The sequence below is a fragment of the Lepus europaeus genome, chromosome 19 (genome assembly GCF_033115175.1).
Source record: "Lepus europaeus isolate LE1 chromosome 19, mLepTim1.pri, whole genome shotgun sequence".
NCBI lineage: Eukaryota > Metazoa > Chordata > Mammalia > Lagomorpha > Leporidae > Lepus > Lepus europaeus.
In genome coordinates, this window is record NC_084845.1 from 40,912,553 (window position 1) to 40,924,406 (window position 11,854).

At 44.8% G+C, this 11,854-nt stretch overlaps 1 protein-coding gene across 1 annotated transcript in view; it reads left to right on the top strand.

Annotated features, from left to right (window-relative positions):
- RBL2 (RB transcriptional corepressor like 2) overlaps window positions 1–11,800 on the top strand; it is a 57,305-nt gene extending 45,505 nt beyond the window's left edge. Inside the window, exons 18-22 of the mRNA XM_062177520.1 lie at window positions 3,872–3,943; window positions 5,833–5,938; window positions 6,868–7,073; window positions 7,477–7,641; window positions 10,373–11,800. Coding sequence (XP_062033504.1) covers window positions 3,872–3,943; window positions 5,833–5,938; window positions 6,868–7,073; window positions 7,477–7,641; window positions 10,373–10,543 — 720 coding nt within the window. The 3' untranslated portion in view covers window positions 10,544–11,800. The remainder of the gene's footprint in view (window positions 1–3,871; window positions 3,944–5,832; window positions 5,939–6,867; window positions 7,074–7,476; window positions 7,642–10,372) is intronic.
- Window positions 11,801–11,854: the final 54 nt, after the last annotated feature.

Sequence of the window (11,854 nt, forward strand, 5' to 3'; positions counted from 1 at the left end):
CAGGAGCCCATCTTCCACTGCTTTTCCAGGTGCATTAGGTGGGAGCTGGTTCAGAAGTTGAGCAGCCAGTACTTGAACTAGCGTCCATATGGTATGCTCACTCTACAGATAGCGGCTTTATCCGCTAAGCTACAATGCTGGCCCCTAATTTTTTTTTTTTTTTTTTTTTTTTTTTTTTTTCAAATGAGGAAAAGAGTGAAACAGAGTAAGTTTCTATCCCCTGGTTCACTCCCCACATGTCCACAACAGCTTTGCAGGAGGATGATGACAAAACAAAACCTGGAGCCAGGAACTCAATCCTGGTCTCCCATGTAGGTGGAAGGAACCCAGCTACTTGGGCCATCAGCGCTGCCTCCCATGGTCCAGGTTAGCAGGACTCTGGAATCAGGAGCTGGAGCTGGGGATCGAGACCAGTTACTCCAGTGTGAGACACACGTGTCCTAACCAGCAGCTTTATCTCTAGGGCAGATGCCTGTCCCTTACATATTCTTTTTGCTTTTTTTTTTTTTTATTTGTATTTCTGTATTTATTTGAAAGGCAGAGAGAGAGAGTGAGAGTCTTCCACCTGCTGGTTTACTCATCAACTGCCCATATCAGCCAGTTAGAAATTAGGATTCCAGAGGCTAGTGCTGTGGCGTAGTGGGTAAGGCCATCACCTGCAGTGCTGGCGTCCCATGTAGGTGCCGGTCCGAGTCCCAGCTGCTCCACTTCCGATCCAGCTCTCTTGCTATGGCCTGGGAAAGAGGAGGAAGATGGCCCAAGTTCTTGGGTCCCTGAACCTGTGTGGGAGATGGGGAGGAAGCTCCTGGCTCCTGGCTCCTGGTGCTATCTGGGGAGTAAACCAGCTGATGGAAGATTCTCTCTCTCTCTCTCTCTCTCTCTCTCTCTGCCTCTGCCTCTGCCTCTGCCTCTCTGTAACTCTGCCTTTCAAATAAATTAATAAATCTTTAAAAAAAAAAAAAAGAAAGTAGGAGTCCAGAACCTACTCTGGGTCTCCCACATGGATGATGGGGACTTGAGCCATGCTGCCTCCTAGGGTGCGCATTAGGAAGCTGGAATCATAAACAGAGCCATGACTTTAACCCAGGTGTTCTAGTAGGGGGTATGGGCCTCCCAAGTAGCGTCCTAATTGTTGCACCCAACACCCACTCTGACATATCTCTTTTAATGCTTTTGTAAATGCAACTATTTCAGTTTTTGTATGTTCACTGCCAGTGTACAGAAATACAATTGATCTAGTATTTAGCAAGCTTGATAAACTTATTCTAATAGATTTTTAGTGGATTCCTTAGGATTTTCTATGTACAATAATCACGTAATCCGGTTATAGTTTTATTTCTTGTGGCCAGCACTGTGGCATAGAACATTAAGCTGCTGGCTACAGTGCTGGCATCCCGTATGGGTGCTGGTTCAAGTCCCAGCTGCTCCTCTTCTGATCCAGCTCCCTGCTGTTGTGCTTGGGAGGGCATTGGAAGATGGCCTAAGTGCTTGGGTCCCTGCCACCCACATGGGAGACCTAGAGGAAACTCCTGGCTCCAAGCTTTGGCCTGACCCAGCCCTGACCATTGTGGCCATTTGGTTAGTGAATCAGCAGATGGAAGATCTCTATCTGTCCTTCTCTCTATCTGTGTCTTTCAAATAAATAAATAAATCTTAATTTTTTTTTTTTTACTTCTTGTCTTAACTGAACATGTTTTCTTTCTCCCCAGTCACCCTGGCTGGGACTACCAGTACTGTGTTGAAAGCACAAATCCTTGTCTTGTTCCTGGTCTTAGAGGGAAAGCATCTGTTCTTATCAGTGAAGTATGAATCATTGGTTATTTTTTCTTTTTCTTTTATTTTTTGACATGCACAGTGGACAGTGAGAGAGAGAGAGACAGAGAGAAAGGTCTTCCTTTTTGCCGTTGGTTCACCCTCCAATGGCCGCTGCGGCCAGCGCATCGCACTGATCTGAAGCCAGGAGCCAGGTGCTTCTCCTGGTCTCCCATGCAGGTGCAGGGCCCAAGGACTTGGGCCATCCTCCACTGCCTTCCCGGGCCATAGCAGAGAGCTGGCCTGGAAGAGGGGCAACCGGGATAGAATCTGGCGCCCCAACCGGGACTAGAACTCGGTGTGCCGGCACCACAAGGCGGAGGATTAGCCTGTTAAGCCACAGCGCCGGCCTCGAGTTGGTGATTTTAAAACCTCTTTTTTCAGAAGGCATTTTTTATTCTTTATTTCATTAATTTATGCTCTAGTTTTTATTTCCCTGTCTGCTTATTTTAGGTTTAGTTTTTGCTCTTTTTCTAGTGCCTTAGATGGATTGTAGGTAGTGAATTTAGTATCTTACTATCTTTTTTAAAATCTCAGTATCCTCTTTTTTATTTTATTTTATTTTTTTGACAGGCAGAGTGGACAGTGAGAGAGAGACAGAGAGAAAGGTCTTCCTTTGCCGTTGGTTCACCCTCCAATGGCCGCCGCGGCCGGCGCACCGCGCTGATCCGATGGCAGGAGCCAGGTGCTCATCCTGGTCTCCCATGGGATGCAGGACCCAAGCACTTGGGCCATCCTCCACTGCACTCCCGGGCCACAGCAGAGAGCTGGCTGGAAGAGGGGCAACCAGGACAGAATCCGGCACCCCGACTGGGACTAGAACCCGGTGTGCCCGCGCTGCAGGCAGAGGATTAGCCTAGTGAACCGCGGCGCCGGCCAGTATCATCTTTTTTAGGATAGGGATTAACACTATCAATTTCCCTCTAAGCACAGTGTTACTTTCATCTAATAGGTTTTGGGTTTTTTCTGTATATGTCTCAAAATAGCTTAAGATTTCTTTTTTGATTTCTACTTGACTCTTGCCATGGAGGAACTTTTTTTAAAAAAAGATTTATTTATTTATTTGAAAGTCAGAGTTACACAGAAAGAAAGAGGTAGAGAGAGAGAGGTCTTCCATCCACTGGTTTGCTAGTTTAAATTACTATTTTCATCCTCTGATAGATTTTTCCCTCTAGTCATTGTACTTTTCTAACTCAGGTCTTGGCTCTTATACCACACCCCTTCTGTTCCTGCTGAATTTACCATACCCCTGCTATTCTTACTGACTTTTTTTTTTTTTTAAGATTTATTTATTTATTTTTGAAAGGCAGAGTTACAGAGGCAGAGGCAGAGAGAGAGAGAGGTCTTCCATCTGCTGGTTCACTCTCCAGATGGTCACAATGGCTGGAGCTGCACCATCTGAAGCCAGGAGCCAGGAGCTTCTTCCTGGTCTCCCATATGGGTCCAGGGGCCCAAGGACTTAGGCCATCTTCTACTGCTTTCTCAGGCCATAGCAGAGAGCTGGATCAGACATGGAGCAGCTGGGACTGAAACCAACGCCCATATGGGATGCTGGCACTGCAGGTGGCGGCTTTACTCGCTACACCATAGCGCTGGCCCTGATACTTGTTTTTCAGTGATTTATTTATTTATTTCAAAGGCACAGTTACGCAGAGAGAGGAAGAAATAGAGATCTTCCGTACACTGGGTCACTCTCCAAATGGCCACAATGGCCCAGGCTGGCCAAAGCCAACACCAGGAACTTCCTCCAGATCCCCCACGAGTTTGCAGGGGTCCAAACACTTGGGCCATTCTTCCATTCCCCACTGATCTCCCAGGCACATCAGGGGGAAGCTGGATCAGAAGTGGAGCAGCCAGGTCTCAAATCAGTGCCCATATGGGATGCCAGCTTCTCGGGCGATGGCTTTACCCACTGTGCCACAATTCCGTCCCCTCCAGACCCTTTAAATTGCGGGTTTTTTCTGTTTTGCACTATTTCCTTGTAGAGCAGGTTGACTGCCCTCCTTATACCATTGCTGGAAACCGATCTTTCTCTGAGAGCTCTTTTATTCTTCGCCAGGTGACAAAAGACGACAGGTCCTTCCAGAATATCATGCGTTGTTACAGGACTCAGCCACAGGCTCGGAGCCAGGTAACCACATTTTCTTTTGAGGCTGAAAATAAAGCTTTCAGTCTATAATAATACAAAAAGTTAACCCTAGTTGATTCTGTTTTCTGTTTTTTTTTTTTTTTTTTTTAAGATTTACTTACTTACTTGAACGGCAGAGTTAGAGAGAGAGGGACAGAGATCTTCCATCTTCTGGCTCACTCCCTAAATGGCCACAATAGCTGGGAGTGGGCTGATCCAAAGCCAGGAGCCAGGAGCTTCTTCTGGGTCCACCATGTGGGTGCAGGGGCCCAAGCACTTGGGCCCTCTTCCACTGCTTTCCCAGGCCATAAGCAGAGAGCTGGATGGGAAATGGAGCAGCCGGGACACGAACTGGTGCCCATATGGGAGGCAGGTGCTGACTTAACCTACTGTGTGTGCCACAGTGCTAGCCACGAGTTGGTGATTTTTTTTTTTTTTTTTTTGACAGGCAGAGTGGACAGTGAGAGAGAGAGAGAGAGAGAAAGGTCTTCCTTTTTGCCGTTGGTTCACCCTCCAATGGCCGCTGCGGCCAGCGCATCACGCTGATCCGAAGCCAGGAGCCAGGTGCTTCTCCTGGTCTCCCATGCAGGTGCAGGGCCCAAGGACTTGGGCCATCCTCCACTGCCTTCCCGGGCCATAGCAGAGAGCTGGCCTGGAAGAGGGGCAACCGGGATAGAATCTGGCACCCCAACCGGGACTAGAACTCGGTGTGCCGGCACCACAAGGTGGAGGATTAGCCTGTTAAGCCACGGCGCCGGCCTCGAGTTGGTGATTTTAACACCTCTTTTTTCAGAAGGCATTGCCAGTGTTAAATATTTCTTAATTCAGAGAGTCACAAAATGGATGCAGATTAAGAAATTATTTGGTTTCTGTGTCACCTTTCAGGCTGGTTTAGTAAATGCAGTGCTGTACATTAACCAAGATACTATTAAAGTTTCAAACCCATGTAAATGTCTTTTTTTTTTTTTTTTAATTTATTTATTTGAAAGGCAGAGAGAGAGAGAGAGATCTAGATCTTGTATCTATTGGTTCACTCCCCAAATGGACACAACATTCGGAGCTAGACCAATCCAAAGCCAGGAGCCAGGAGCTTCTTCTGGGTCTCCCACGTGGGTTCAGAGGCCCAAATACTTGGGCCATCTTCCACTGAGCAGCCAGAACTTGACTGGCAGTTATATGGAATGCTGGCACTGCAGGTGGAGGCTTAACCTTCTACACCACAGAGCAAGCCCTACCCACTGAATTTTTATTAGCATTCATTTGTCTCTAAAAGAGAAGTGTGCTAGATTTTTTTTTTTTAAGATTTTATTTATTTGAGAGGCAGAGATAGAGATACAGAGGGATAGAGCGAGAGGTCTTCTATCCACTGGTTCACTCCCCAGATGGCTGCATCAGCTGGAGCTGGGCTGATCCAAAGCCAGGAGCTTCTTCTGGGTCTTACATGTGGGGTGCAGAGGACCAGGCACTTGGGTCATTTTCCACAGCTTTCCCAGGCCATTAGCAGGGAGTTGGATTGGAAATGGAGCAGCTGGGACTCGAACCAGTGTCCATATGGGATGCTGGCATTGCAGGCAGAGGCGTAACCTACTATACCACAGCGCCGGCCCCATGTGTGCTAGATATTTACATTTGCCTTTGCATATGATTTGACTTTCTGGTTGGGTACTGTCGCTGCACTGCAGCCCCATAGGCAGTACTTGAATGTAAAGCCAGACAGGCTGATGTAAATCCTAGATACATTATTTAACCGGCTGCATTCTTAACTTCCCCTGAGCAGGACAACTAGACTACATGGGGCTGTTGTGAGAATCAACTGATACATGTTAAGATCCTGTCATCTAGGATGCGCTCAACACATAATTTCCTGCCCCCTTCTGATTGTCTTTCTAAAGGTATATAGAAGTGTTTTGATAAAAGGGAAAAGAAAAAGAAGAAATTCTGGCAGCAGTGATAGCAGAAGCCATCAGAATTCCCCAACAGAGCTGAACAGAGACAGAAGTAAGTGGGATCTTTATGAACTATTACAAAACAACATTAGGAGCTTTTCTTTTCTTTTTTTTTTGGACAGGCAGAGTTAGTGAGAGAGAGAGGTAAAGGTCTTCCTTTTCCATTGGTTCACCCCCCGCAAATGGCTGCCACGGCCAGCGCACTGCACCCATCCGAAGCCAGGAGCCAGGTCCTTCCCACCCCTGGTCTCCCATGCGGGTGCAGGGCCCAAGGACTTGGGCCATCCTCCACTGCCTTCCCGGGCCATAGCAGAGAGCTGGACTGGAAGAGGGGCAACCAGGACAGAACCGGCACCCCAACCAGGACTAGAACCCGGAGTGCCGGCGCCGCAGGCGGAGGATTAGCCTAGTGAGCCGCGGCGCCGGCCCATTAGGAGCTTTTCTTATTTTTTAGGCCTAGAATACTAAGTCTCACTAAATGAAATGTCTACTGAAGAAACATGAAAAATGTTTTATTGGCCAAGGTTTTCTTGGAACAGTAAACCCAAATCCAAATTTAGTGGCAAAGTTGTTTTTCAGTCTGTATCTTTGAAGCATACTGTGCAGAATATTGCTTTTGAAGGTTTTCTGCAAGACTCTGCTGGCCTAGTTGCAGGAGGGTTCACCGTGGTGGTTGGAGTCAGGCTAAGGAAACGGCACCCTTAGTTGCTGGTTTGCACCACTTGGTGCAGGGCTCAGATCCTAGACTGCTGGTGTAACTCACTAACGGAAGCCGCTGAGTAAGCCCTTGCTGGAGTAATGGCGTGGGGGTAGATCGCTGATCACGCTAGCTGAGCTCTGCTTCTTGGTATGAAGAATAGTGTGCCCAGTTAAGGCCATTAAGACGGAATGCAGGTAAGTGCCTTTTGCCTTCTGCATTTTCTTAAAACAGTCTGTACTCAATGTCATTGTGGTTCCCATGCTTTGTTGCTCTCGCTGCAGCCAGCAGAGACTCGAGTCCTGTCATGAGGTCAAGCAGCACACTGCCTGTCCCACAGCCTAGCAGTGCTCCCCCTACACCCACCCGCCTCACCGGCGCCAACAGTGACATGGAAGAGGAGGAGAGGGGAGACCTCATCCAGTTCTACAACAACGTCTACATAAAGCAGATTAAAACATTTGCCATGAAATATTCACAGGCAAACGTGGTGAGTGTGACAAGGATCATCGCATGCTTTGTCACTTGTGAGAACTAAGGAATCTGTTTGACCTGTTCTACATATAAACTAGTTGTACAAATACTTAATCTGCCTAACCTATATAATTTCTATTGCTGTTAACCATCAACAAGAATAAGGTTGTATCTGAATTCCCTCCCAAGTGCAGTAGAACAAAAGACAGCCTCCATGGGTTCAGACTGTTTAGTATGTAACCATGGTGGTGACCTGGAAATTAACTTTCTGTGTTCTTCTTTTCTCCTCATATATACATCACTGTTTATCATTCATAAAACTAGTTTTATACATCAACTCCATAAAATATCTATTTTCAATAGCAACATCTAGTTTAAAAATCTTTGTCTTACACTTAACGGATTTTTTCTTTTAACAGATGGATGCGCCTCCACTGTCTCCCTACCCATTTGTAAGAACAGGCTCTCCTCGCCGAATACAGTTGTCTCAAAATCATCCTGTCTACATTTCCCCACATAAAAATGAAACGATGCTTACTCCTCGAGAAAAGATTTTCTACTACTTCAGCAACAGCCCATCAAAGGTGAGCATAACTTCAGTCTTGTCCTTTACGAACCTAAGACCAGGCACTTACTGGAAGTGCCAGGCAGCAGTGACCAGTTAAGTCCCAATAGAGCAAAAACTGTGCCTCGTTGGCTTCTTTTTGAGAACTTTAGGGTTGGAAATACAAGCGTACATTAAAAAGTTAATGGAAAATAGAATCCCAAGAAGTATATTTTAGTAGCAAACATTTTTTGAGTCCATATATGTAAGTCTGCAAAAAGTTCATGGAAAAAAGCATGCGTGGATTTTATAGTTGTTTGCACCAAAATGTTTTTCTGAGAGGCAGAGAGTGATACTGTCTAGTGTACACAGTCCCAGGAACTCAACCTACAGCCACCAGATGGCTAACAGATGCAGGGCATCCAGTGAACCATGACTTTGCAATAAAAAGATACACTTATAAAAAGTGTTTATAAAAATGACTTTGCGATAAAAAGAAACTGCTGATATACTCAGCAACACAGTTGAATCTCGGATGCATTCCTGCTTGAGGAAAGACACTAGATTCAATAGGCTACTTGCTGAAATTCCAGAAATGGAAAAGGCACAACGACAGGAAACAGCCATGGTTGCTTAGGGGTAGGTTGCCTGTAATAGGACATGAGGGAATTTTCTGGAGAAAAGACAGTTTTAGTCTTATGGTTGACATAGGACTATTGGTACAACTTGTTGAAGAACAAAATACAATAGTATTGCTCATAAAAAAAGTTGGGAGGAATTCATTGAAGGTATTTGTCAACAAGCTGTACTAAAGCACTGAAACTGCCTTTAACAAGTGTCACTAACAGTCTTAATATTTTCTGATCTTTTGTGGCATCTGGTGAATGTCAGCTCTGCACCCAAGCTACTTCTTTCTTTGTAATAGTCTCAGTTAGTCTCGGGTATCACCTATTAAGTCTTGATGACAAACTTTTCTCTAACTGGTAATCTAAAAGTTGTGATCATTTATTGAAGAAACTCACAATAAGGTTTAATGTATTTATTTGAAAGGCAGAATCAGAGAAAGAGCAAGCCAGAGTGGTCTTCCATCCGCTGCTTCATTCCCCAAATAGCCACAAGGGTTGGGGGTGGGCCAGGCTGAAACCAGGGTGTATGTGGGTGCAGGAACCCACTGGGGCCATTCTCTGCTGCTTTTCCAGGATTGTTAGTAGAGAGGTGGATTAGAAGTGGAGAGGCTGGGACTCCAGCTGGTGCCCAGAGGGGATGCTGGCATCGCGGGCAGCAGCTTCACCTGCTTCGCCACAGTGCCACTTCTCTAAAATTTGAGGTCCTCCCAGGAAGTGATAATGTAAACAGGCAGGACAGTAAACCATAAAATGTGTTTTTTCTTTCCTTTAGCATTTATACCAAATTTACCTTTTCTAGCATATAAGGGTACTTCAAAATGTACATGGCAAAGGGGGCTGGTGTTGTAGTGTAGTGGATAAAGCTTCCTATGCCACTGGCGTATCCCACATGGATGCTGGTTTGAGTCCCGGCTGCTCCACTTGCAGTCCAGCTCCCTGCTAAGAGCCTGGGAAAAAGCAGTGGAGAATGGCCCAACCTGCCATCCACATGGGAGAACCGGATGAAGCTCCTGGTTCCTGGCTTTGCCCTGTTACGGCACTGGCTGCATGGCCATCTAGGGAATGAATCAGACAGACTGATCTTAAAAAGTGTATTTTGAAATTAAAAAGCTTATTTTGATGCAAAGCAGTTTAAGTCCATTGTTTTTCAAAATTTAAAAAAAAAAACATTTGAGAGGTAGAGTTACAGAGAGGTTTTCCATCCACTGGTTCACTCTCCAATGGCTGCAACAGCTGGAGCTGGGCTGATCCAAAGCCAGGAAATTTTTCCTGGTCTACCACATGGGTGCAGGGGCCCAGGCCATTAGCAGGGAGCTGGATTGGGAGTGGAGCAGCTGGGACTCAAACCAGCACCCATATGAGATGCTGGCACCACAGGCAGAGGTTACTATTACCCCACCGTGCTGGCCCCCAAAATATATATTTTTCATGAACATTTTAGAGACCCTTCATATGTATGAATTTGAGAAAGATTCTGCACATGAATAATTCATTGAATATTAGCCTATGGTACAGACATGCTATATAGCATATTGTATAGCCTGGAAAGATGTGATAGAATTTATATATCAGGTGGCCGGCACTATGGTGCAGTGGGTTAACGCCCTGGCCTGAAGCGCCGGCATCCCATATGTGCGCCAGTTCGAGTCTTGGCTGCTCCACTTACCATCCAGCTCTCTGCTATGGCCTGAGATAGCAGTGGAAGATGGCCCAAGTTCTTGGGCCCCTGCACCCACGTGGGAGACCCGGAGGAAGCCCCTGGCTTTGGATCGGCGCGGCTTCCGATTGGCGCAGCTTCGGCCGTTGCGGCCATCTGGGGAGTGAACCAGCAGATGGAAGACCTCTTTCTCTCTGCCTCTCCTCTCTTTGTGTAACTCTTTCAAATAAATTTAAAAAAAAAAAAAAAAAAAACTTTAAAAAAAAATTTATATCAGTATATAGGAGTCTAAGATAATGTTGACTGTATAAATAGCTCAAACCATACACAAAAATACTTGTGGGTAAATAGAATTAAAAGAAGTATATTTTGGCGTAAAAAAAAGTTTAAATCCTTGCAGTGTTTTCATAATATGCACTTTTTGACGACTTCATGCTAAACTGTGTGTATTTAGCATTCAAGATTTTGTATTTATTTTTCCCCATCAGAGACTGAGAGAAATTAACAGTATGATACGAACAGGAGAAACTCCAACTAAAAAGAGAGGTATTCTTCTGGAAGATGGAAGTGAATCACCTGCAAAACGAATTTGCCCAGAAAATCATTCTGCCTTATTACGCCGTCTCCAAGATGTAGCTAACGACCGAGGTTCCCACTGAGGTCAGTCTCTTGTATTTAAACTGTCTCTGCACAAACCTGAGGTAGTAGCATCATTTAATGCATGCTACTTTATGGACCCCCTTTCCTTAACCCAGCCAGTCAGCTGGAACCTGTTAGAAACATGAGGAGTGGACTTAATCCCTCTGGTAGCCTTAGGAGATTCTTATTCATTTCACCTGTTCCCTACCATTCAGCACTCACCATTATCACTGCTTAGAATCCAAAGTTGGATTCTTCACCCTTTGGCAAAGCTTTTATGAGCACTGCCGGGGAGTAAAGTCTGCTCAAATCTGAGCATGAGAGGCGTCTGATGACAGCTCTGGCAGAGGAACTCTGCAGTTCATTCCAGCCTGTTGCTGGTCAGCTCTAGTCCTCCTGAAATAGAAAAAAAGGAGACTGCCCAGGTCTGGAGGGCCTAGGCCACCAGCCGAAGGCTCTTGTCCCCTGTGCACTTCTTCCCTTGTCCCATGAGGCGTGGTGCGGTGTGAAAAGCGCTTGTTCAGTTGTGCAATGTCTGAGTGGCGGCACTTTAGGGCTGTAAAATGCATGATTTTGTACCCCTTATTTTGCTGTATATTTGTGATGGCACTTTCTACAATGTGAACTTTATTAAGTACAAAACTTTTAGACTAAACATTCAATATTTTCCTTTATGCTTTTGTACTTTTTTAAAACTGTTAAAGCCCCACTAGCCACCTTTTGGGCATGTGTTTTAAATTCTCCAGTTTTTTGTTGTTATGTAGGGATGAGATGGCTGAGTGAAGATTTTTAAATCAAGTTAGACTGAGGAAAGTAATATGAAAAATTATGACCTCTTCCTTTGGGAGGTAGTTATCCAAAAGATGTGTCTGTTAAGGTGATATATTTCAAAGTGTCTTTGGGCATGTCCCTAGCAGTTTAAAAAAACTGATTGGAGAATTTCAGTTTTTATTATTACACAGTACCATTTATACAAATTAGAAAATGTTATTTAACAGCTATTGAATTATCTGTATATATCTTTATTAATCACTATTGTTCCAGCAGTTTTAAAGTTGAATTAATAATCTTATTAGGGAAAAAATTCAATTGTAAATTGAATCGGTATAAAACAAAGTTACTAGGTAACTTCATAATGCTCTAAAGGAAATACGGAACTCCCACTATTCAGTTAGAATAGTGTTCTACAAAAATATTTATAAAACCTCTCAACGTACTTACTGCTACTGTAATTTTATATGAAAATAACTATTTTTCAATAAAGCATTTATAAATTAGTCTTTTGTTTAGTTATACTGAGAAAAGGGTATTTAGTTTCCTACATAAATGAC